The 27718-nt window shown below is 35.3% G+C and overlaps 2 protein-coding genes across 6 annotated transcripts; one reads left to right on the forward strand and one right to left on the reverse strand.

Annotated features, from left to right (window-relative positions):
• Positions 1-12: 12 nt before the first annotated feature.
• LOC104597853 (uncharacterized) lies at positions 13-1717 on the reverse strand. Of its 2 annotated transcripts, none has more exons than XM_010259596.2 (5): positions 1595-1717; positions 1435-1502; positions 1204-1351; positions 603-664; positions 13-488 (listed from the first exon to the last, which is right to left on the reverse strand). In XM_010259596.2, the coding sequence occupies exons 1-5, from the start codon at positions 1680-1682 to the stop codon at positions 201-203; spliced, it is 654 nt and encodes a 217-aa protein (XP_010257898.1). In that variant the 5' UTR covers positions 1683-1717; the 3' UTR covers positions 13-200. The 2 variants fall into 2 exon arrangements, with proteins under 2 accessions (XP_010257898.1, XP_010257897.1); XM_010259595.2 differs by having other exon boundaries at positions 1204-1354.
• A 19240-nt stretch (positions 1718-20957) lies between these two features.
• On the forward strand, positions 20958-25495 carry LOC104597852 (uncharacterized). 4 transcript variants are annotated; one of them, XM_088902415.1, is made up of 7 exons: positions 20958-21661; positions 21968-22004; positions 22112-22348; positions 22479-22526; positions 23640-24055; positions 24179-24261; positions 24405-24463. In XM_088902415.1, the coding sequence occupies exons 1-6, from the start codon at positions 21360-21362 to the stop codon at positions 24249-24251; spliced, it is 1113 nt and encodes a 370-aa protein (XP_088758541.1). In that variant the 5' UTR covers positions 20958-21359; the 3' UTR covers positions 24252-24261; positions 24405-24463. The 4 variants fall into 4 exon arrangements, with proteins under 4 accessions (XP_088758541.1, XP_088758540.1, XP_010257892.1 ...); XM_088902414.1 differs by lacking the exon at positions 24405-24463 and adding an exon at positions 25198-25495 and having other exon boundaries at positions 20960-21661; XM_010259590.3 differs by lacking the exon at positions 24405-24463 and adding an exon at positions 24916-25027 and having other exon boundaries at positions 20960-21661.
• The last annotated feature ends 2223 nt before the right edge of the window (positions 25496-27718 follow it).

The following is a 27718-nucleotide window of genomic DNA, read 5'->3' on the forward strand; positions in this document are numbered from 1 at the left end:
GAAGTGCTTCAGAAGGCATATCAATTTACAGTTTTCTACTAGTTCTATCCCAACATATTATTAAAACAAACCAAACTATATTATGTTCGACTTTATAGCTGGTCCATGAAGAGAAATGAAAAGGTTTGTCGTTGGAAACAAAAGTGAGGAACTTCTCCCTTCCTTGGGAGGAACAAAATTGTGAACCTAAACCTAACTAACTACGGTTTCATAGACACACCATTGTTGATTGGCGGGCTGTGACGAGGCTTTTTGTTTGCACTGTAATCCTTATGGATCAGGGCCACTAACTCATTAGCAGCCTGAAGAAGCTTCTGCCTTTCAATTTTCTGAAAGGCATAATAGAACTCTACAGAACCTGATCCTTTTGACCTTGATGAACATTCCAACTTGTCACAAGTTGAAGCAGCCTTAGACTCATGGTACCTGAGTTGGTTGGTTGTGTTTGGGAGTTCAACTGGCTTCCCTTGAACTTCCTTGAGGATTGGCTGCAACATGTGGAAGTATTCTGTGTTAGAATAGGAGAGAAATATATAACAATCTGATGTAGGGCATGTATGTGGAGTAGAGAGAGAGAGAGAGAGAGAGAGAGAGAGAGAGACCTGATCATTCATGTTCTTTAGCAATCTTCCAATTGAACTCTTAGAAGCATTTTTATCTCCTCCTGCACCCAAACGACCAAATATTCAAATTGAACTACAAACCAGTAATTCCCCCCTACAACCCATATCAAAGAACTCGGCTGAATGATTGTTTAAACAATCCAACAGTCTATGAAATGAGAATTAAGCAATCATCATAAATAAATTTAATTAGTGTCCCACGCAATTGTCAAAAATAGCAGTCGTTAATGCAAGAACTTTGAGCCACTTGGTATAATAATTTATTAGAACATCAGAAGTCTATTCCGTACATACAAGTATGATGTATTCCACTCGGTTTCCCTAGGACCTCTATAGATAGAAACACGATAAAGGCAAAACTGGAGCTAGCTTTTTTTTTTTGTTTTTTGAAGAGCTTCACTGCTTTTTCCTCAGTTATTCTTAGGTGGGTGAGGTCTTGGCACACGATAATCAGCACTGAAAGCTATAAAATCAACCACATTGACCTTCACATTTAGAAGACTTCTATCTTTCGGTTCACATTCTACATTGGATTCTCCCTTCCCTCCATGATTACATTTTCCAACAGAATGGGCTGCACCTGAAATCTTTGGATTTGGAGTTCCTCCATTCCAAGCTTCCTCTTTCAATATTGAATCCTTCATCAAGACTTTTCCGGCTGCCATTTTCCTTCCTCCGAGCTTCTTGTTTCTTGTGGAAGCTGTAGCCGGTACACCAACAAAAAGTTCCTGCTAAAATGTTGAAATTAGGAGAAAAATTTAACTCTCCAAAGAAAGATTAACAAAGAGTTGCTGAAGTAATAACTTACTACCTTATTAACAGACACCGCATCCAATCCACTGGCCGCAATTCCATCGACAACCATCTCCGTCTCCAAAGCTACAGAAGGAAAGAGCAAGAATTAATCGCTTTTAAACCATATATAGAGAACGAACTAACTATGAAGCTTATACAAATAAACACGTATCTACCTTTCTGGGTATGTGCTACAGAGTTGCTTAGGGAAAGCAAAGCGAAGAGAAGCCCTACTACTAAGCGTGTAAACATTGTGAGCGCCATCTTTTCCTGCGATCTTTAGTATGTTTGTTTGCTGTTAACAACAAAAGAGAAGAAAGAAAGACAACACAAGCTGGTTTTATAGAGAGTTGATGGTCCAATCCCAAGTCAAAGCTCCTAGGGTTCCGACATCTCATCTTTCTAAAATAAAACTAAAAAATTTGTCTCTTGTCTATACGTACGATTTGGGGAAACTCTAAACAACAGCGTTCAAAGCTTGAAAAGTTGAATGTGGTCTTTTGGGTTTTGGCTTCAAGTATTAAGAGAGAGGAGTAAAATAGCGTGGAATGGAAGATACGGGTGTTTTGCGCTTGTCTGCTGCCATGCATGCAACGAGGAGAGTGAATTTGGTGGTTGAGATTTTGGTGCCCACTAAAGCTAGAGCTTCGATATCATTTATATATGGTTTTATTGATGACTCTAGTCCCCATATTAGCCATTTTGTATTAATATCATGCAATGCGCCCAAAAGTAATTAAGTTAATTTCAAGCGCGCAAGAACAGAACAAAGATCAACAGCCACAGCTACCGACCTGCCTTTGGCACAGTTTCATATGATAGTGGACTGTGGAGGCTACTCCCTATTCGCTTAAGCTTTTCCATGTGTGAAAGAGTATTTACCAGCCAATAAAATGGGTGTTCTGAGCTTGTTTCGGCATTGACTAAATTAAAACTGGTCCTACTTATCGGGACAAGTACCTCTCTTGAAAAAAAAAAAAAAAAGAGAAAAGCCCATCGGCGGTTTTGAACAGTTCTGAGATAGCATCTCATTAGCTTCTGATTTCTAGAAAGTCTCAGCTAACCTTTATATATTGCTTTCATTTGTTAAACATGATCTATTAACTTCGGAACTAAGAGATTGTTCGCCTGATATATTCGTGTACCAGCTCAAATATGAGAACAAAATTTAAGAAAAAATATGCAACAAATCATCATACAACTGTGGAATCTCTTATTTCAAATTTAAAACAAAGGAAAAAAACTTACAAATATGGGATATAGTAATAGGGGTGAACAAGAAAAACTAAAAAATCGAACTGAATCTAAAATTCAGTTAACCAAATCGATCGATTTAGTTTCAGTTTGGTATTTTTAAAAAACCAAAGGTATCAGTTCAGTTTTGGTTAACCAATATAGAAAACCAGTGGTTAATCAAAACAACCGGTATACATTTATTTCTATATATTTTATATATTTATGTATTATTATATATAATGTATAATTTATTATTTATTATTTAAAATATAATATTTTATATATTTTGAACTTTTGTATTATATAGTTATATATTTTTCATAATATATATTATAAAAACAAAAAAAAAACTGAAAAACCGACGAACTGAACCACCAATTAACCGAACAACTTCGATTTAATTTCAGTTACCGATTTTTCATATACCGATATTATCGAATCGGTCTCAAAAATAGCCCAAGGTTCGGTAAGCACCCCTATATATAGTACTGAATCTGAACATAGACAGACTTCCCTCATATCTCATCTAGTTCAAGAAATTACTCCTACTATTTTTGTCATCATCTATTAATTTTATGAAGTCTCTTAATCTCCTACAATTTTACTTACATATATTTTCATAAATTTGCCTTATTAGTAGCCGCAAGGAAAGGGGTTTTCCTTTGAAGTGATCACTGCTTTTTCTTTTCTTTATTGCATTTTGTTTTGCATCGGAAGATGGGTTGGGGCCCAATATGAGACAAATAGACTACTTCAAATCTCTTCGAACATGTGGGCAACCGGGCAAGGAGCAAATTAACCAATCAAAAGATTATTTAACTTCAAAATAGAAAAATTACTTCTTTTATTTGGAATGATGTCCATTAGTTTTTTTTAGCAGAAGTATGGGAAATATTCCACAAAGTGTAGAAATTAAATATCTAGTTTTCTATGTAAAAAATTAAAAAGAAAAAGCTTTCAGAGCAAACCTTCAACTCACTAAACAACAGACCTAGAATATTCTTGTCTTGTTTTTATTTTATCGGCAAGATATATAGTAGCCGGTGATTAGGAAGGAAAGCATAGGTCCCAATGGAGAATGGGCATGCATCAAATTAAGAGCTGAAGGAACATGGGCAAGTGATTACTACATTGAATCACTAACCCTATCATCATTAACAATAAATAATACTTAATAAAGAAAGGCGATGGTCCCTGTAGTTTAGAACACGAGGGCGTGAATTCCAACTTCGTATTGGTGCATGGGTGGCCTTTGAGAACAGTGTGAGCTGTAACCAGTCGGTTATTCTACCTTGCAAAACCATGGTAGAAATCTGAAAACCATCCAATCTCAACATTTCCATCTACGTGGAAAATTGTGCCATGTGGCGTGCAATGGTCGGCAGTTTGCCACATGCATCATGTGTCACATGTCTTGGTAGGTGGTGGAAGATATTTTGGAATATCCATTTCCATTTCACAGGAAAAAATTGTAACGTACGTCTCCAAGCTCTACGGTGCAATGAAGTTGGAATGGCGATCTGCAAAACTGATCTAATTTAATTTGATAATATATTAAACTAGTTAGGACCCTTTCTGCCTTTGGTTTGACAAAGAATTAATTGGCATACTATAGATAATTTCTCTTCCTTTTTACAGTTGATGGGCATGAAGTTAAAAAGATTGGCGTTTTTCTTTCTTTAAATTGAAATATTTATACTTTTATCTGTTAGCTAAATGAGTCCTGTATATATATGACAACCAATCCCAAACGGACCTGTATTCACAATAAATAAGATTGTGGCTTCATTCACCAATGTTATGTAGTCTTCTTCAATCTCATTTGTTTTCTTGATACTTCAACTTAAATTATACTAATCCTTTTCTTATGTGGGTCAGTAATCAGTAATACTTTATTACTAATTAAATCAAACTGATCACTAAGAGTAAGTGAGTAACCTTTGATTGAAACGCAAACCAAGACTTTGAACGTTCTTTTGTTCAAGTTCACTCGTTCTCACCTTTTGAGTTGTTAGTTTGTTACTACTACTGGGGTTCAATCAATGAGGGAAATTAAAAACCAGCAGGAGAGACATTGGACAGTGGCTTGGAAGAAGTAGCTAGCTAGCATTTAGCGGTGCATGTTCTCTTTATTGGATTTTGTTCTAGGGTTTATGGCTTGTATTCCTCTGTGTGTGTACGGAGATGGACCTTTATAGGTTTAGGGATTCTGAGTTTATTTGGATACCAACTTGTATGCAATAGAGTTTCATTGGAAAGAACGTTGGTGTGGGATTTTGTTTGCTGCTAATTAAGATTAGTTTCAGATCTCAATGCATGAAACCAAACTCTGTTTTGCCTTTTGAAGGCAGAGGCACATGGCTGCCACCAACACAATCTTCTTTCTCATGATAATGTAATAAAAATTAGGGAATGCCCTTGTGGTCCAGCATAGTTCAGACTTCAGACTTCAATGTTCAAACAGCAGCCGCATTCTCAATCCAAGCTATATATGAACAAAATGAAAGGGGAAAGGGGAGTGATCAGTCTGAGTGATCAAGGCACAACTATTTTTTTGTATAAACCCGGCACATCCCCGGTGAAAAGACTAAAAAGTTGAACATTAGTTGTCATCGAGGAAGCCAAAACATTGGGGTGTTTTTGTCTTTGAGTATTGATTTCATTAAGAAAATGGGATGTGCCCAATGAAAAAGCAACCGCCTTTGGAAGTTGGAACTACCTATACTAGCTAGGGTGATCCCAGTGGTCTTGTAGAAAAATGAACAAAACATGCTTTGCTTGGCTTGGCTTGGCTTGGCTTGGCTTGGCTTTGCTTTGCTTTGCTTTGATGGCATGGCAACATGCAGGGGATCCTCTCTTCCCAGCTTGACTTTAGGTCTGGGCTAGGCTAGGCTAGGCCAGGTCTACTAATTAAGCCCAGTCAACTTTGGCATTTTCCAGGTCAGATTTTTGAATTGCGGGCTAAGTTAGATTTAGTAGCAGTAATCTTGTCATGTATAATACAGAGCCATTTGCTTCACTCAGCTATTTAATTCAAGTTGCAGAACCAATTAACAGGCGTAACTGCCGCTTCTCCTAGTTCTTCTCTCTGGTAGGTCGGGTTCTGATTTATGAAAACGCCTGTTTTATTCATGTCTTAATTTGTGTACTTGCCCAATGTTATATTAGTCTTCTACAGCTTGGGAAAAAGAAGGTTTTCAGTTTTCTACACGGGAAAAACTTAGATAAACTCCCCCTGTTCTGCCCACGTGGGGAAATTCTATATATGGCCCATTTCTGTACTTTCCTACTTGCATCCCATGACTGAATTGAATGTACGTAGTCTCCTGTTTCCTGAAACTTAACATGATATCACATCAGATCAGAAAAGACCATTACCCAATGATGGTTCCAGCCTTGTATGCATTGTGTGTTCTCAGACTTCTGCAGATTCGATCTCTTATTCATACTTATTCCCTAAAAGGATTCTTGGGTTAGACTTCTCTAAATGACCCACCCAAACATCTATCCCTTAGCCTGTGTTTGGTTGCAGTGCAAATAAAATTGCACTAGTATAAATGTATAGGAGTGCAAATGAAAAAAAGTGCAAATTTTCATTTATTTTGTTATGGGTTTTGCTTTATTTTGCTTCATGTCTTAATTTACTTTATTTGTAATACAGTCAAATAAAATAAGCTAAAATTTGAAACAAAAATATATCATAATTTACACTCAAATCATTTGCACTGCTAATGTTTCATATCAGTGCAACTTTATTTGCATTGCAACCCAATACAGCCTTAATCTCTAAGTATTAACCATATATGATATAATTTATAATAATTAGAAGCTAACTGCTTTCCTCATGTTACATTTTTATTTTTTATTTTTTTATTTTTGTTACTTAGCCTGCCTGACCGTTGCTCTGGTTTAAAGCTTTGATAAATTCAAGATACGTTTTTCTTTTCTTTTATTTTTATATTTTGCAAACTTGACTTTGTTAGGCCAAAATTAAGCTTATGCATTCATATTTAATTTAAAGTTCTCCTTGTGGCTTGGGAAATAAATTTTCTTGGTTAACAATGGCATTTTTGCTACTTCCGGTCAGAATTGGAACAGAAGCTACCATATTTTAGGACAGAAATTAATTCTGGGACTTATTTTAAAGTTAAAATGTCAATGTTTAATACATTTTCGAAAAGTCGCTGTTCCAAAACTACCATAATATTTTATTTTAATTTGAATGGCATTATGCCCTCTATAATTGAAAAGGCATCTTTTTAATAAATAAGGCCCTTTTTCTTTTCTGACTAATCACAATTCATTACCATTCAAACTTCATTTTTATTTTGAAACTAATTTCATATGTTTAACCCCTTAAATTCATCTTAGTTTCTCAACACTAGAGGCCTATTCGTTTTTTGGTAAGTTATTTATATGGAAAAATGCATTTATCCATGTTTTTTTATTTTTCAAGTTAATAAGATAATGATCATTTTAGCCATAAAAATCCATTATTAAAATGGGCATTTTTATTCCATCCAATTGTTGGCAACTTCCCCTAGGTGAGAACATAGATTTCCTAATCAATGTGATTGTTTGTCCCATTGACCATCTTTCCCCTCTCAAAATTTGAATAAAGTGCAAAAACTTCATAAAATAGTTATTAATTAATCTTTAAAACATGATGAAGCTAAGTCTTCCTACTCAACTTTTCTTTCTACATACACGAAAAAAAAAAACAGAAGGTTGATCAATTAATGAAAAATTTATTTAACATATTATTATTATTATTATTTAAGCCTTAAGAATTGCCCTAAATAATGAGTTATCCATTCAAACTTCCAAGCCAGCAATGACAAGTAATGTTGCGCAGAGTCCCATGCAAATTATCTGATATTACCACGGAAGGAGCGGAAAGTACAGTCGAAGTTGATATTTAAATAAATTTTTACGGTCACTGAAATGGAAGCTTTTTAATGGGTATGACCGTATGAGAGACATGCTCTGTGATTATGCCATTTGCCCGACATCCATAAAAATTTTAAAAAAGAAAAGAAGAATAAACATGAGGAATAATGTGACCATGAAAACGAGATTTTCCACTGGCAGCAACAGAGAGATGTCTCTTTTGCGTGGCAACACGCAACACCATGGCCAAATGAATAAAAGAAAGGAGCGACAAGGGCTAAGCCCATTTGTCCTCTGTCAATGCTCAAATATTAGGGGAAGGTTAGTCGGTCTAGCTTGGTCCAGAACAGAAATGGATTTATCAAATGCATCAACGGTTAAGATGGTGTTTGGAAGTGTAGGCGTTTTTTAAGACTAATTTTAAAAAAAAAAAAAATGTTCATACTTGTTAGATCCATTTTTCACAAAAAAAATGCATTGATATGTATGGGAGTGTTTATGTCATGTAGCCAGTGAGTAACACTATGTTATTTGATAAAATAATTTTCATCACCATTTTTCATGTATGTGCTGTCACATGGGATACACGTAATCACCAATCAGTCAACAATTGGGGGCAATGGTTCACCGAAGCATGAAACGCTAAATTTGATGTTTCATGCAATGGTTGGGTCCCATTTTATGAAGCATGTCCGTTTTTCAGCATTTTTTCAAAAAAAAAAATGTTTGAACCAAACAATCATGTATGTGGGCGTTTGTGAAATCGTCTACGTGGATCCAACGTGGTACCGTTTTTTAGAAAAAACGGCCACACTTCCAAACATCCCCTAAAATGCCAAAATCAAAGGGAACTTTGTTCAAGAAGTTAATTAAGGTGGTGTTTGGAATCAATGCCATATTCTAAGAAGTTTTTTCTCAAGAAAATGGTGTTGCATAAATATGTTCTTTTAGAAAACATTTTCACAGGTTTTCGTTTTGCTACCATTATTGTTGCTTCCATATAATGACATGTGTTTTTCAATGCATGTCAGCATATCGTTGCTAGTAACACTAGAAACATGAGTAGGGGTGTTCACATTAAATGTCAAACCGATTAAACCGACCAAATCGGCCTGACCCAACCCAAGTTGGTCGGTTTTGGTTTGTATGAAAAAATAAACCGACAACTCAGTTCGGTTTCAATTTTCATGTATGAAAACTGAAGCCAAACCGATCCTATATTTTTAAGTAATTACTAATTAGTCCCTACCCTATATGTTAAATGTTGATATATTTTATTTGTGTTTTATTTGAACTTTGAAAAAAAATTGGTCATTTATGATAAAATTTAAAAACGTAAAACCAATACAAATATAATACAATGGTACAATATTTAATTCTGTTCTGTATAAATTTAAATATATATTGACAAAAAAATCAATTTTGTATAAAAAACTAATCGATTTAAATATATATTTTGGTTTTGCATAAAAACTAAAAAGAAATAAACTTAAATATAAATAGATATTTAGATATAGATATTTTAGTTTAAAATATATATAAAAACCAACTAAACCGATAAACTGACCCAAACCGACCCTTCATGTTTGGGTCGGTTTTGCGTTAGGGTCATTTGGTTTCGGTTTAGACAATAAGTAAACTGACTAGGTCGGGTCAGTTGAAAAAATGACTCAAACCGACCCAACCTGACTTGTGAACACCCCTAAATATGGGAAAACACCAAACAATGTAGTTTTCTCATACCACACCTTTCCGGATTTTCAAGGTATGGTATGGTAAAACATTTTTCAGAAAAACGACTAACCAAACAGTATACATTTTCTCAATAAAAAATGAAATTTTGATATTTGCACTGATGTGATATCGTTTTTTGAAAAAACGATATTGATGCCAAACACCTACTAAGATATTCATAGGCCCAAGGCCCTTTAATCCTCCAAACTACTTTCTCTTACGGTCTAAAAGTTTTCAGAAACATTGGTCCATTGGGTTGTTTAAGGTTTAAAGTTTTGGGTTCGGTTCTTCCTAAGCCTAGTTTGAAAGGAGTATAAATAAAAATACTTGAGTGCAAAATCCTATGCTTTATATTAATTTATATGTATTTGCACTATACATATTGGTATAGTTGTATTTGTTTTCTTTTCAAATTAAGACGCAAGGACTGGTTCAATTATTAAAACATGTGAGTTTGGGGAAAAGGTCACATTATCTGCATTGGTTTTCCAAGTCAGCCAACCCCACCATTTGGTGTGAACCAGGTCTCAAAGCTTCGATTCCAAGGATGGTGTTGTGCATAAAGAAATTATGTATATATTTGGTTCCGTGAGCATTTATAGATGGGTCATTTATTGCTTTAAATGTTTATTTATACAATATTAATTTAAATGTTATTTGCTTTTGTTGTTTGGTTGGGCATTATTTTAAACATTTTTTACTTTTCACCTTAGATTAACACCCTATAAAAGTGTGCCACATAAGCATTTTATTTCAAGAAATGTTGGGGCATTGGGGAAACGAGAATTTGATGCTTCTCCAAATGCCCCATGCATATAAATCAAAGCATTTCTGTTTTTTAGTATTTATTTGATAAACGATAAAACCAAACAGCAGTTTTGTATGCAATAAACACCAATGCCTATATAACTGTGATATAGCAGTGTTTTTTCAATAAATGTCCATGGAACCAAACAACTTCTATATCTATGGTTTAAGTTGATGGATGTTTTTTTCTGGTATGTTAACAGGATATCGAATAGTATCGATACCACGGACCCACTAACGGGCCTATTGGTCAAAGTAAATAAAAAAAATTAGGGGAATAATTGAGGTGAATAAGGATCCATTGTTGAGATTTTTGTGGATAAATATTTACTTGAAGTCTGTTAAAAGTCATAAATTGAGTTTAAGTTGTTGGGTCATGTTGGAAAGTTATGTGGAGAGAGATCAAATTGAGGTTGAGATAAGTGGGTCAAGTTGTTACTTAATTTTAGGATAGGAATCAATTATTATCCAAGAATCAATTTTTCTCTTAATTAACACTTTATGAGAATTGTCTTTTATTAATTGAGAATTATCTCTTTGAAGGTATTTGTCTCCCTCGGAATAGAAACACTTGCTCATGGGTTAGCGCAGGGAGATGAGAGGTCTACTAGAATCGGGCCTTTTCTCGTATGTTATCCCTCCGTGGTTTTTGGTTTTGGCTATCGTTTCAATATAATTCCTCATTTACCAAAAATAAAAAGATAGTAATAATGAATGTCAATAATGCATATCATCGCTAATGGAATCGGGGCGTTTTTGTATGACTTCCGCATGTGGCTTCCGGTTTTTTGCTGGCCGTGATTCAGATAGGCCTCGCCTTTGTCTTTTAGACTTTATATATGCTTCATTTCAATTTCTGGTTCTGGTTCTGGTCTTTTGTAAAAAGGCAGATCAGTGCAAAGGCTCCCACCAATGCGAGGTCTGGGGAGGAATAAATATAACTTTACCCTTGCAGATACTCCAAGATTTGTATTTTCGTCACTCAGGTCGCAATGTAGTAACCCAAAGGTTGCAATGTAACCCTTACAGAATGCCAATAATGCATATCATATAGGGTTGCAATTTCAGATCATAGTATCATTGACCCAGACTACATTCACCGATTGAATTGACCACTCTCAATCGGCCGGTTTATTGGGCTGTTGGCAAGGTCAGCCATGGGTTGAAAATGCATCTGTGCTAATGTAAAAAGTAAAAAAGTAATGTTTTCAATGTCATTTGAACGCAAGACATTCAAATAAAAATAATAATAAAAAACAGTTACGTTTTACCCTTAGGCTATGTCTTATTAAATTACTAAAAATGGTTTATTTTAAATTTTAAGGCAAATCAAAATTGTTAAAATGTTAATGGATTGGGTTGGGTCAAGGGGAGTTTGGATTAAACTCAATACATCTAGGACCCATTGGGTTTACAATTGGAATTAGAATCAGAATTGGAATCGTAATCAGAATGATCTATTCTCATAGATTGTTTGGTTCAGATAGGAATAGAAATGAGAATTGAAATCAGCTGGAATGAGATTTCATTTCCAAAGAAAAGAGAGGAAATAGCCATTCCCTCGTCAAATGGGAAAATGGGGTTCCGATTCCGTCCAACCAAACCCAACCGCCAACCCACACAATTGTCACCCCTATCATTCCCATAAATTGGTTATGGCCATTTTTAGCCGAATCGTAAACCCAACCAGTTATTTCGGTTTAAGTTCAAAACCAGTAATTAATTAATAGGTTGATTTCGATCCTTTTTTCTTTCTTTTACTTTTATTTATATGTTTTTTTTATTGTATGTGTGTGAGGGTAGGATTGATTAGTTTTGGGCCCTAGGCATAGACTGCCCTCTATATCTTGAATTCCTTCATGCTCTGGATTACTGAAAATTGGGGTTCAAACGAACCGAGCTGAGAGAGCTGGGCTGAATTAAGCTCGTTAACTAATCCAGAGCTCAGGCTCATTTGAGTAAAGTTAATAAATTTAAATTGGGCTTGTTTCTTCTTATCTTACATATTATTTTGATATTAGCTAGCACGGACCATCAAAACACAACCTTAGAGCCCAATCCAGTCAATAACTAATACATATACATTAAAAGAAAAAGAATATAATAGAAAACTATAATATGTAGATATATTTTATAAAACATATTAATCAATGACTATGCATCTTGTTTATAAGCAAAGCGAGCTTAAATAAAATTGAGCCCACTAAGCTTGGCTTGGGCTCCTAAAACAAATGAAACATGTAAGAGGAGCCCACGAACGACCCTACCTAATTCGGGATAGCAGCCCATGATCCATTGGTATATGATTAGGTCAAAATAACTGTAGCATGACTAACTCGATCCAAAATAATTTCTTGAATGAGCATTTAGGCTTTGTTTGGTTTGAAAGAAAAGGCAGAGAAAGGAAGATAAAGGTAGGAAAACGTATACAAGATTTATAAGGGTTTTCTCACTTTTCTTAGTTTTTCTTTCAAGCCAAAAGAAGATAAAAGAAATTAAATCTGGCGTTTGAGACCATGTACAGGACTTACAACGGTTAACGGATGGTTCAAAATTGGCTATCGTGTAAGCCGGCTTATTTGCACCTATGGGATGTAAACGTAATTGAGCGAGAGCGGAATGCTGAAGAGTGGTCTTCGATAGGAAATAACAGATGGATGACGTTATGGCAACAGGGTGGGTTTTCTAAATTTTATAACTTATTCTCTTCCTTAAACTTCTAAACTTGTACCGTCCCAAAATCTATAGCCAGTTGAATTTTGAGAATTCAAATCATCTTTACACATGAAAATGTAAAATCATAATCCTCCTCGATCCTACTCTCTTTATATTTAAGGGTAGAGCAAGTCAGGTTTAAAATTCGTATCTAATTTTCTATTATTCTTATTATATATAAGTAATAAATAAGTAAAATATTTTGAATAAAGATCAAAATTTTTAATTATTTGATTAAGATATGTAAAAAACACATAACCTATCAATTATCTTTCACATAAAATTCACCTAATACATAAATTCCATATGCTTTCCAAGGATATGCAAATTGGGGAGAGTTGGGTTTTGATAGGATCGCCTCACTGAACAGTTCTAATCCAGTTTTTATATAGAATTGATAAATTTAAAAAAAAATAAATAAATACAGTTCTGCCATATACATTTGATTTTACTCATCTGTCAAACTGTCATCCATAAGAGGGATTATAAGTGACTGGATTTGATGGGCCCAAGTGGAGGAGATAAAGTGAAAATGAAAGTAATGAGCCAATTGTGGGAAAGAGCTCAAACGATTTCATTACCTTTGAATACATTTACATATAATTAGAATTGAATGAATAGAAAAGAATGAAGAAAATAAGGAGAGAATTTCTCAGTTACAACCTGCTATTTTATATCCAATTGATCACTTAGCTTGCAAGGTTTAATGAAGATCTTGATAAGATCATAGCTGATCCATAATTGGAAGCTGCACAAAGCGATTATAAATCAGGGTACCACACTGAGAGACTGGACTTCTTAGACCATATATATCCACCATTAACTCTCCATGTCAGAAGAACATTAAGTTTCTCATAGGAAAATCAAAGGGGGCCTTTTCAGGTAACTCTATTGTCTTGTGTGAATTGAAGGGGGAGAGAGATCATTTGCAATTGATTACACGATCACCATTCTCCACACAGCTGAATGCAGTGTGGAGAGAGAACATTTCAATTGTATGACCCCCGCGTAGAACATCTCCAATAAAAGTTAACCGTGTTTTTAGGTCGTTGTGTTAATGGTGGGAGCCAGGAAGATGGTGCTGGAGCTTTGTTCCATCCAATTCCAACCCAAGCCACATCAACGCCATTAATGTAGCCAACTGGTAACCAATCAGCATGCATCTACCAGCTCTCACGAATTTAACAACAAATCTCATAAGCTATTATTGCTTTTAATTTACTTGTATTTACAGTTTGCATAGAAATAAGAAAGGGCCCATAAACTACAATGATTACAGTGCAGTGCAATTTTGAATCCATCCCTTATTTTTATTAGGAGAATGCAAAGCCAAGCATGTGCAATTGCTACTTTTACTCAACCTAAGTCTTCTTCTTTTCTGCAACAAAGTCTGCATTCATTTCCCTTGAAAAAAAAAAGGATATCAGTAACTTACAAGTTTTTACAGATTTAAAATTTCTCTTCTTTGGAAGGGCAGAACCAAATTTAAGTTTAAAAGTATATCAACTTCTGAAAAATGAAAACAAGTATTTAATTAAGAGCAAACTAGCTTGCATGCCATGGACATACATTGTTGTTCACGCTTCAAATTTAAAAGTAGTATGGTTCAGTCATGACGTTTCTGAAACCCTAACCAATAACCATATATAATAATTTTAGCTGGACCAGAGCACATAATGGCCATCACGAGGTCGCTTGAACTCTCTAATTCCCAAATCATCGCAAATGAGTATACTTTGATAGGCATTTGAACGACTGTGCAACGATCAAGCACTTCACTCGCCTGCCCTACCATCCTTCTCAGTCTATTTTCTTTTTTTCGAATTAAGATGGTGAATGTGGCCATTACTATACCCCACTTGGATCACCTATAATTTCTTCACTCAATTGCTATTTTGGATTTCTAAAATTCTCCTTTTGTTAAACTGTGTTGCTCTGTAAGCAGGGTGGCGAAGGTCAGGGTAGGGCCCCAACATTATATTTATATACAATTGCTTTTAATGTCCCTTTGGGACCCAGCTATTTGTTGGTGACCACCAGCTCAGCCCAAGTAAGATCAATTCTGGAGCAACAAAGCAATCAAGTGGTTAGAATTTTATGCTTAGAAAAAAAAAAAAAAAAAGTTAAGTCGTCAACTAGTGATGTCAAAATGGATAGATTAGGTTTGCTGGGTCGGATGACGGTTGAAGTCCCAATATATCCACCGACCACCAACCACCCTTATCCCATATTTCTTATACTTGCATGGATTGTTAACCCAATTAATTAATATTCAAACCCATATAACTTCATCTTTATGAAGAAAATACAGATTATATATATATATATATATATATATATATATATATATATATATATATATATAAATTAAGTCAACTTCTTCCAAGTAGTTGTCTGTCAAAAACAACTTATGTCTTAACCCAACTGGATAACCATAACTAAAGCCTTTTTAATTGGTTCAATTGCTTAAACCCATATTTCTGTCATGGATGGGTTGAATGGGTCAAATGACTTGGGTTGGATCAAAAATTGCCACCCCTAGCCCATCCACTATTGTTAGTCAAAATCTAAATCTATAGGGCTTGACCTATATCTCTACATATCATGCAAAGTGTAACTAACCTCTAAAAGCAATCCATACATTGAACTAACTACTCCTGCACACCCAACTTGAAGATTTGAAGGTATGAGATTTTGAGATCTTTGTACAACCCCTTCACGTAAGTTCCATCCAATTAAAGTTTTATGGTGAGCGAACCCTATGACCTAAGTGACCTGCCACGACTTTTAGATATATGAAAACATTTGTAATCTTTCTTTTTCTTTTCTTCTTTCAAAATGTTGGGTCCAGGTCACGTTCTTTGCCAACCCCAGTTTTCCTACCCTGAGAAATAATTGAAGGATACCATTGTCTGTTAACACTGATGAAGCCCTAATTAACTATTACTCCTTAATCCTTGCACGAATAAAACTGCTTCTCTGTTTAGAAAGTGTTACATCATTGAACCAAGAAATTTTTCATGTGGTTAGGCTGTTTGGTTCGATCATTTAGTCCAACAACCTAATGTGATCACATTTACCAACTGATGGTGATGGTGGGTCAGTTGATAGTATCTCTGACTCATAGTAATAGAGACCTGGGATAACATCCCATTACCACCAGGGTTGGCCGGTTGGGGTGTCAATTGGACTGGATTTGGTCTGGATTTGATCCAATCCGATTCAGTCCAATGTAAGTCTATTACAAATGGACTAAGCCCAATACAATCCAATGAATATTTTGGATTATTTTGAACTGGTCCAATTCAATGTCTGGATCGTTAAATTTGTTCAAACTTATTTTAATTTAGATTAATTCTAATCCAAACCTGATCCATTGACACCTATATTCTTATCTTCTATCAATGAACAAGATATTGGCTCAATCCAACCCAATCCAGTATAAATCCATTAAGGATGGATTAGGTCTAATCCAATCCAATGAATAGTTTGGACCATTAAGCTTGGACTGATCTAATTCAATATATCTTGTTGGTCCGTCCAATCCGTCTAAATTGATTTTAGTTTGGATGGGGTCCAATCCACCCCTACCACCAGGGTGGGGGTTAAGGGGAAGAGCGGATGGGCTACCCTCCATGTGTAGCCCCATGAAACAAATAATAACAATAGTAACAATAATGATGATAATGATAATGATCCAATCCCTTGTAACCTATGTTTTAGAGGTGGATAAGGTGAGGTGGTCCAGGTGGATTCAGCCCGAACTGGTGAGACGTGCACCCCATTTAAGAAAACTAATTTATATTCTACAAATTTAAGAAAACTTTTTTTTTGAAGGTCTCAAATTTAAGAAGAAAACTTGATCATTTAGTTGGTTAGATTCAAAAATCTTTAATTAAATCCCCTTGTTTTTCTCTTACTCATTTAGTTGGTTAGATTCAAAAATCTTTAGAAGACCGACAGTCCATATTTTCGTATTTTTCCGTTCGGTTGGAATTTGGAAAAAGATATGGTTGTCAAAAAATGCAGTCCCGAAAAGACTCGGAAAAAGACTATTTTTGAGAAGCTCCAAATGGACCTTTTACACTTATTTCGTCTCATCTTTATGCGAAAAAAACACACCTCCAACCAAACAGACTGTGGGCTGCCAAGATCTTTATGTAAAAGTCAATACGTTTTTTGTCTGCCAAATCTTTTAGAAGATTTTTCGAAAAAGATTTACCAAACAGTACCATAAATTATTCAAGCAAAATTTAACTGAACACTTTAACTGTTTAATGGGCTATGAAATCAATGATAAGATTCTACACCAATTCACATCTTTACAGTGAGACCCATGAATTTATTACTGACGTAAAACCTCATCATTAATTTCACAACCCGCTAAACAGTTAAAACATTCATCTAATCCGAATTCAAATCAGATACCTGAATTGTACCCCTAAAATCTCAATGAATGACGTTAATGATCCAGTAGCTGAAAAGCCTGAAATAATTAGGCATCACCCAAGATCAACTCAAACGCATGTAGCTGCAAATTCTCCGTGGCAAGGTCGGTGGATGTTACGTGTACCTTGCTGTGTCCCTACCCTTGATTCCTCTGTAATGTAATTCGTAATATGTAAAAAAAAAAAAAAACAAACAAACAAACAAAAAAACAAAAAAGAAAGAAAGAAATGGACATGTGAGATTAGTATTTCCATTCCTATGTTTACATCATTTAAAAATATATAAATTAGCTTCCGTTGGAAAATATACTAGAATAAATGTAAATAAAGAAACCGTTATTTTATTTAGATAGAAAAGGTTATAAATATAAAACAAAATGCAAGATAAAATTTAACAATTGTCATGTTAAAAAGTAAATATACACTATGAAAGAAATAAGTTGTATTTGAAAATGTATAAAGAAATTATAAATAATCTTATTGGTCCGTCTGATGAAAATCAAAATTGACCACAAAGGGTGAGGATGGAAAGTTGCCGGAGTAGGGTGTCATTTTACATGGATTGTCACCTCGGCTACTGAGAGAGAGACTTACAACCATAAGAGATGTCAGAGGCCCCGGGTGATATCCTAAGGGTGTGAATTCCAATGGTTAAGTCAATAACGCCAAGGAAAAAAAGTGAGTCAGAGAGTCTCTCACACATGGTCGGAGCTCGGTCCACTTGTCGCATCCTCGGTTGACACGTTGTGTGCAACATGGTAGGCAATGGGCCTATATGGAGTGCACTGGCATTGATGTCCTGATCAATTCGATCACGTGTTGTTTGTGCATGTTATTGAATTGGCATCAGATCAATTCGTTAAGACCAGATCAGCTTATAGCTCGTCAAGACCAAGGTAGTTCATAGCTCATTAGAACCAGGTCAGCTCATAGTTCATTAGGACCAAGTCAGCTCATAGTTCATTAGGACCAGGTCAAGTCATAGCTCGTTAGGACAAGTCAATTGACAATTTTGCCCCCAATATACTACCACTTAGCGGTTTTTAACTGAGGTCAGTTTTGACCTTATCACCATTCAAATTGATTTTGATTTAGACAGATCCAACCCAAAACCGGCCAATTAACACCCCTTTTACTTGTATTCCTATTCCTCAACTTTCCAGCACCCAATCGCCTGTCTTTGCTTTTACATAAACTCTTAAAACCTTATTGTAAGTCAACAGTTAACATAGCATGCAGCGTGCCTGTTTGTTTGTAGGAGTAGCTTGAATAGGACCATAGATTACTAGCAAGGGACAGATAAACCTGTTAAAATCATCAGTTGTGCATGAGATCCCATATACCTTTCAAGAGATGAAGACAATAACACTTTATGTAACTAGACTTCTGTTTGGTACGCCAAGGACTTGACGCAGAAAGAACGACTTTCACATAACGTGCAACTGCAAAGTTATATAAAAACACTTCAATAAAACATCAACTCTACAGTTTAGACATTGATTTGTAATGGACCTAAAGCTCAGTTTGGAAGGAATATAAATACATATATACAAAATAATATAAAATACAAAGTTTTGCATTCTATATATCTATATTCGTTCCTTCCAAATTGAGCCTAAAACTTTATATTTTGTAGAACGTAAAATCTTATATTTTGTATTATTTTGTATGTATTTATATTCTATAAATTTGCATTTGTACTCCTTCCAAATTAAAATTAATGATCGTGATAAGAATGACTTCTACGTAACTTAAAAAGACACAAGGATAAAAGCACTTTTGTGGATGGATATTTGGATCACGATTTCTGGTTTAAATAAAAAAAAAATGGGGGTTAGATGTGGAAAGAGTTGAGCAAAAAGGGTGAAACTTAAAAAGCTAGCTGCCAAGAAAGAAGATTTTAAGGATGAGGGCCGTGGGGCCATGCTCCTCATTAGGCTTTCTTTTATACGCATATATTTCCAACGATGGATCATGGATGTGCATTGATAACACCTTACCACCAAACGTCAAGATTACTGGCACTCCATTGCTGTAATCGATTGTTTCCTCCATCTCAACCCCCCACAATCTGTACAAAAGTTCCTTTTTGACACTACTTTTCTCCATTTAATTACCTTTTTTTTTTCTGTAGTGTTACAGCTTAAAGTGAGAAAGGACCATTTAAACGTTGTACTCTTTCTAAAGGTTCAGGTCAACTTTGCAGAGTAGGTTTGAGAAGTTCCCAGCCAGAACCCGACCCATATTCACATGTATCTCTAGGCTCTCTTTGTTTGTCGAACCAGAGTATTGTATTCCAGTTCGCACGTTTGTTTGGAATGTGAAGTAATGATTATTAAAGTAAAAGTATTTTTTGACAGTTTTGTATTTTGAGAATAGAGTATTATTGTACTTATTTTTTTGATACAATTTTGTATTTTTTTGATAATTAATTTTTTGATCAAAATTAATGCATTAGAGTATAAGATAGTTGGAACATTTAATGATAGATTCATACCTTTGTATCGATTTCAAACAAATAAGATAAATGCAAAAATGATTTAAAATGTGAACTGTATTTATATTTATAAACCAAAAAATAAATAAATATATAATATACGTATTTATATTTGCATTACAACCAAACACAGCCCTAATAGATTAGATTGGCCAATTGACCAATTGGAGCGGATCCAGTCAAGCATGGCCCAGCCCGGTCCAACAATTGCCATGGACATTGTGTGGCTCTCCGTGGTCCACTGCCGTATACCTCCTCACAGATGGCTAAAATGGAGCGGCTTGTAAACTTGTTTAGCCATGGGTCCTAAAAGGGCCATTCCAACATTCCCTATATCAAACAAATTCATAACCAAATAAAATAAAGCGTAGGGACCAGACGAGGCATTTTGCAATGTAAAAGGTCGTTCGGTGAACCGAATTTGGTATTCACCCTAACAAAACGACTTATCTTGCCACATGGCAAATGATAAGAAGCTGACGTGGGGACATGCATTTTTTTCTTACCGCCTTCTAATCTCCACGTGGAGATCCATATCGTTTGGAAAGTTGAAACTTGGAAGTGAAAATTCCAGAGCGGCTTCTATCAGAACAAATCTGTGCTCATACTATTCTAATAGCCTTTTACAATCTTGGATTGCATCGAGAGAATATTTTGCCATGAAATAAAACACAATTACGAAAATATTTTCAATGCAAGGCAGTAAAAGCTGCCCGAATTGCTTTGCCCGGATTGAAGCCGATCTCAAAAATTCCATCGCCTTTTCCCGCGCTGAATACTTTTGTATTTACGTTTTGTTATCACCGAACCAAAACGCTTAAAAAGGGTATATCCGTATATATACACAACAGCAGCTTTCTTGCTCCGAAACAAACGCGCCCCAGTTTTTTGGGGTGTTCCTCATTTTACAAGGGAGGAGATCTATACCTAAATTAACGTACTAATCTAATCAACTTTAGGTTAGATGACTATTGAGTCATCATCACGGTCTCGTTAATACACAAAACGTTGACTATTTGACTATTCTACTTGACTCAATAAAATAAATCATAATCACGCAAATCAGTTATTTTCTCTTAAAAAAATGTAATTTCAGTGATAATTTATGATGGGGAGACCGGAGACCGGGAGGCGGGAGCTTGCTTAGACCTCGTAATTTACTTTGAAACCTTCGAGTAAGTGTTCGTCCGCTTTAATGATACCACACGTGCCGCTTCCTTTTCGACGCCGGAAATCCCTCCAAATTATACACCGTGGCTTCTGCCTTCCCTTTATTTTTTATTTTTTTCATTTTTTCCCTCTTCCTCTGCCTTCTTCCATCTTTCCCTGTTCGATCACACTCTCAATACCAACCCCAGAACTCCAGAACCAACGTAGATCCGAACAACTCCACAGGTCCAGAACCCTAGATTTTTCCACTTCCGCTTCTCCATTGAGACCGAAAAGCTTCAGAACTTCACTCTCACCTGCAGTCCCAGTCTCTGTTCTCTCTCTCCAAACTCGTTCGATGCAGAAACCGAGATTCCGACGCTGTTTTCACCCTCCGATCTGATCCAAACTATCAAAGGCAGAAAATACCGATTTTTTACTTTATTTTTTTACCTTTAACTTAAAATGGGGGCTGTAACGTCATCAATGGCGGCAAAGTTCGCTTTTTTCCCTCCGAATCCGCCATCGTATAAGCTCGTCGTCGGCGAACATACCGGAAAATTGTTAATATCGGACGTTCCGCACAGAGAAAACGTTGATGTACTAAAGCTCTGTACGAAGAGAGGAAATGAGATAGTTGCGATGTATGTCAAGAATCCGTCGGCGTCGCTGACTGTGCTGTACTCTCATGGCAACGCTGCTGATTTGGGGCAGATGTATGAGCTCTTCACGGAGCTTAGTCTTCATCTATGCGTAAACTTGATGGGGTTAGTTCCGATTTTGCCTGGTCAAAAATTTTGAATGTCAGTATTTCAGTTCAAGTCTCTTTAGCTTTAAATCAATTTGGAGTTTCGTATTTCTGAGTTCTAATCTAATTAGACTTCTCTACTATTGTTATGAGATGTTTTTGGCATTAAAGAAAAGATCGACTGATGAGCAGTACAGGAATGTTGGGGACCTGGGAACCTAGATTCTCTGTTTTTCATTTCTTTTTCCTCTTTTTATCTCCTCTCCATGTCTCTTATTTGAGGAGCTCCAAGACAGAAAAACTTGATTTCGTATATGATTTACAGGTACGATTATTCTGGGTATGGACAGTCTTCTGGGAAGGTATCGTGTCTGTACTCTGTACCAACAGAGTGTGAAAAAATATATATATTGATTTGTTTTGACTGAGTAAAAATTACTGATTTATGATGTTTAAATCTTACTGGTAGCCGAGCGAGCAAAACACATATGCGGACATAGAGACAGTTTATAGATGTCTTGAGGAGATTTATGGAGCCAAGGAGGAAGACGTTATCTTGTACGGTCAGTCAGTTGGTAGTGGCCCTACTTTGGATTTGGCGACCCGTTTGCCTCGACTGAGAGCTGTGGTTCTCCACAGTGCAATCATGTCTGGCCTGCGAGTCATGTATCCAGTAAAACGAACATACTGGTTTGACATTTATAAGGTTTCGGGTTTTTTTTTTTTTTCCTGTCTGAATTCTTTGAAGCCCTAATCTTTCACCGTTTGGTGATGCTTTGTTGGACTCGATTTCCATTAACGAGTGCTCTCAATTTTCTTCTTTCATCTCTGTGCAGAACGTTGATAAAATTCCATTGGTTACTTGCCCAGTTCTCATAATTCATGTGAGTATTGTATTTCTCCTCAGGCTTCCGTGCTAGTTGGTTTTTGTTTAAAGTAAATTAGGTTTTTTTTGGGTAGAAAAGTAGGTAGAGCAGTGTGATACAGTTTTTGATGCACCATGATAATAGTTTTGTCAAAGATTATTTCCATCTGTTTCCTTGGAATTAATTGGAAATGCATATTGGTTAATAACATTACCAAAATTGACCATATGACTGTTAGGCATTCTACATATGCTGGCAGATTTCAAACCCATAATGAGCGGGGGTTTAATTTGAATTTATGGTATTCCACTGTGGAGTGAAGATTCAATTCCTTTTATAACCCTGAATTCCGTGTTAATCCAAACACAGCCATCCTCTTATTAATACATTTACTTGTTGATTTGTTAATTTTCCTTTTATCTTTAGGGGATGTTTGACAATATGGTTTTGCTTTTGTTTTCAAAACCAACTATGTTGTCAAACACCCCCTTAGTTATTATCTCTTTTAAGGTGTTTGAGACTTTCGAGTCTTGTAGTAATATTCCATTAACTGTGTTTGAGACCATGATGTAGGCACAACCCTTGTCATTCATCTCCTTCTCTACCGCTTCCCTTCCCTACAAACAGATAACTCCGATGGGCAATATGCCCGAAGCCCAAAAATCCTAATTCCTAACCGACTCTTTTTTTTTTGAATTGCTGAATCGAACTACCTGGTGTGTGCCCCTGCCCAAATAAAGTTTGATGCATCCGATTCCAAAACAACAATTACTTTTGCCCTCCAGATCGTTATTTTTGGTTGTGCCATCTAGATTGCTCCATTGCCTGAGTATCCACATCGATTGGCCGGAAGGCAGTTCACCCTTATATGTTATTATAAATCTGAAATTTTGGTTCATACTGAATTTTCTGCCTACCTTAAAATGGAATTGTTCAACTTGGTGAGCTTTAAATGTGCTTAAAAATATGATGTAGCTCCTGAGGACATATGATGGATACCAGCCACTTCCTACCTAGTAATTAAGATGCATTTTGAATGCTTGATAGGGATCCTTGTTGTGAAATGCATTACCAATAGAGCTAAAGCGCACTCATTTGACCAGCTGTTCACTCAATTATTGGTCCTTGCAGGGAACTGCAGATGAAGTTGTAGACTGTTCCCATGGTAAGCAGCTTTGGGAACTCTGTAAAGAAAAGTATGAGCCGCTATGGCTTAAGGGAGGGAACCACTGTAACTTGGAACTCTACCCAGAATATCTAAAGCATCTCAAGAAGTTTATATCAGCTATTGAGAAATTGCCAAATCCCAGCAGTGGATGCCAACAGAGTACAGATCAGCCAGAGCCTCCTCGAAATAGTACAGACCAGAGAGAGAAGTCCAGGCCCAGTATTGATCAGAGAGAGAAATCTAGGCCAAGCACAGATCGGAGGGAGAAGTCAAGAGCCAGCACAGATAGGAGAGAAAAATCAAGAAAAAGCACCGATCGCCCTGAGAAGGCAAGAAGTAGCACAGACCAGCCAGAGAGAGCAAGGAACAGCATTGATCGGTCTGATAAAACTTGGACTGGCTAAGATTGTTTTTCTTTCTTTTGTCTGTTGTGGACAATATTACTTAGGATGTAAATATATAATATCTTGTTTTCTTGACTATTGGAATGGAATGGTGGCAGCTTCGGAGATATGATGAGATCGGTCGGATTGTGCAATATCGATTGTTTCAAGCCTACAGCATCTGGGATCTGAGGAATTGAAGGTTAGTGCTTGAAATCAGGTTGTATCTTTGTTTTTTGTTTCTTTATTTGATTGATCAATTTGGATTTTGGGTGATAACAAATGTGGTTTTTTTTTTCTTTCCTCCACGTTTTCAGATAAATAATAGGAAATTAATTTAAACAGGCAGATCTTGTATTTCAACTTATCACTCTCAATAGTAATAAGTCGTATTTCTACATACATCTATGTTCTTCAGTGGATTGATATTACATACAAGATCCTGCTTATACTTGGAGGGGCTCCCAACTCTTTAACATCATATTGATAAGTTTTCTAGTACAGGAGTACTTGAAGAAGGAAACAGAACTCCAACAGACTTGATGATAATGGGCTTTTAAGGCCCATGAATTATAGTATGCCTATATCTATTACTGTCCCAACAATAGTTGCTTGTTATGTGAATTAAGCACTCATTCAACCAAATGTGGCGTGGGTAAATGATAGAGCCACAAATTCAAAATTAAATCTGATTTGCAACTTCATCATTATAAATCTAAAAGCCATGGCACAGACTTTAGACCAGGCTGTGCCTGGTAGTGGAGAGTTTGGAGCTTCTTTGATATCAATTATTTTGTGCTTCTTTAGTTTAAGTATTCTTTTTATATTGGTTGACGTACTGCATCATAATTGTCAGGTCTCAAGAGTCTGGTCTACTCGATCAAAAAGAAGGAAAAGAAAAAGAACAATGACCTGTTCAGACTTCAGACTTTTAATATTAAAATGAATGGAAAATTTTGGATTTAGCATATAAGACCAATGCACCTGTTTCGGGCTTTGTATGCTATGTACCAACTACCAACCATTGAAGCATTCCTACGTCGGAGATGTGTTGCACAAAAATTGGCATGATCAATAACTGCAACCATGCACTTATTACTCATCTAAATGGGAGTTCACTTTTGGCCTTTTGCTACAGGCTACAGTTGCAGTGGGCCAATGAAAGCACGGTCACATTCCTCCATGGTCGAGACAATTCTTTTTAACTTAAAAGTAATAAAAGCGTGATCTGATCAAAAGTGAACCCCAACAAACAAAGCTAGCATCTTGCAATGCAATCTGAGGTTCTCTATTCTCCGAGTGCCTCGATACACCATAGACGTAGATGTAAAATAAACATCCTATCTGTCCTATATATGTCAACCCAATCAGTTTTTTCTCTGGTTTTTAAGGGTTTCAGGGTACATATTCATGTTGCCACCATGGGATGAACTGAACTAGTAGTGCATTTTCGTTAATGAACATTGTTGGCTAGCTTCTTAAATCAAGCATTGCCCTCACCATAATACTCAAAAATGATGCAACTGAACCTGGGTTCATCCATTACTGCTCTTATACAACACAATGTTTAAACTCGACATGGCTAAAGTTTATGATAAAGTTGAGTGGAGGTATCTAATTCGAATCCTTAGGAGTGTGCACTTTTTTTCTAAGTTGGTTAAGATGGTTGAATTATGTGTCATGCCTTTTATCTTTGGCTATCCTTGTTATAGGGATATTCTCATGACTTGGAATTCTAAATGAATGGGCCCTTTGTTTTTTGGATTTTAAGAGGGGGAAGTTGGTCAATGGGATGTTTCCATTGACTAAGATATCCATATTCTTTCTTCAGATTTATGTACATGGGTAAGTAATACCCATTTCCTAGTTTTGTTGGTAACTTTCCCATGTGGAGGGAAAATTGCCAACATTTTGATGGGACAAAGTTATCCCTTTTAATAATGAATTTTTATGGCTAAAACAGTCATTGTCTTATCTACCTGGAAAATAAAAGAATGTGTTTACCCGAGGAAATAGTTCCCAAGAAACACTTACCCAAGGTTGTGGGCTGTGACTTACAGGGTTTCAAGTTGGGCCTGTGATCAGACTTGTTGAGAAATTTCATTGCTGAATGCAAGTTCTCTTCAAATGTTTAGCTGGATTCAAGTAAGATATCCCCCAAAATTGTAAACCTGCAGTCCACAGCAGATTGGCCAAATATGCAACATCACTCTTACAACTGGAAAACTTTTTCTGTTGGTAACGTTCTTGGGAATGCCACTTTACCATGCGTGTAGGATTAAAGAGTAATTGCCCTCAAAAATACAAGTGGGGACTGAATGGATTAATGTGTCATGCAAAAGAAACTCTTCAGGCTGTTAGCCTCTAATTATCAAATCTTTTGGAAGGCGTAAATGGAGATGCAAACGGATCAGATTAGATTTGAATCAGGGTAATATCCAAATCAGATCCGATTGGATTTCACAAAGGTCAATTCAGATCCAAATCTATTAAGGATATTGAATATCCAATTCTGATCTTATCCGATTTAATTTCTGTAAAATTTAACAAATTATTAAAAAGGGAAAAAACATAACAATTATTATAAAGAACAACAAAAAAATATAAGCATTTTTCAACAATTTTCATTATATATATATATAAAGTGGAAATGCAAAGTGAAAGTTTTGTTAGACTAAAATTATCCTCTATTTCATTGTTTGAGAAAGGGATTAAAAGTCATTTTATTATAGTTTTAATGCCAACTTCAATTGTTACTAAAATGCTTATTGTCTATTTAGTGCATCTCTAATTGTAAGGGTTGAAAATGTAACTTTAATTATTACTTTTCACCTCATTTAATCTCCTCTCATTAAGTCTTATAATTTAAAGTATTAATTCCCATTTTCTCTTATTAAATCATATATTAAGTTATTTTTCACTAATAAATGATACTAATTAAATCTATGCCAATATTTTTAATAATATAAACCTATATATTTTAAAACTAACTCAATAAAAAAGCCATTCTTTATCAAAGTGGTGGCTAAGAAATTCAATCATCTGAATCAAATTGATCAACATATATAGTCATAGTTATGTAATAAAATTTTTAAAAATAGAAATAAATATAAAAAATTACAAAATGTAGAAAAAAATGACATGTTTATTAATGAAATTAAAAAATAAGTGTAATAAAGAAGAATATTTTTTATTGATAATGAAAATTAAATACATAATTTAGAATTAAGCAAAAATTGAACTATTTTACTATTTGGCAAAGATCAATAGTTCAACTTTTGGGTTAAATTTGTTAGTGTTTAATGTCATAAATAAATATTAATAAAATATAACAATACAAAATGAAAAAAAAAATGAATAAAGTTTGGAAAAGAACATTTAGGCACATGTATAATATCATATAATTAGCATATTAAATAAGAACTAAGTGTGGTATACCATAATTATTTTTACACATAGAAATACAAAAAGAATTATAGAAAAAATTTGAACACATCTATAATTCTATATTTACACTACTATTAAAACTATGAATAAGACTATAGAACATTCTTTTAACTAAAATACTCAATTTTGAATTTAATTCATATTTAATTGTAAAGTTTAAATTGTAAATTAAACTACTACTTAGGGGTGCCAATTGGACTAGATTTGGTCCA

This window comes from Nelumbo nucifera, chromosome 4, assembly GCF_055504915.1.
Source record: "Nelumbo nucifera cultivar China Antique chromosome 4, China Antique-T2T, whole genome shotgun sequence".
Lineage (NCBI taxonomy): Eukaryota > Viridiplantae > Streptophyta > Magnoliopsida > Proteales > Nelumbonaceae > Nelumbo > Nelumbo nucifera.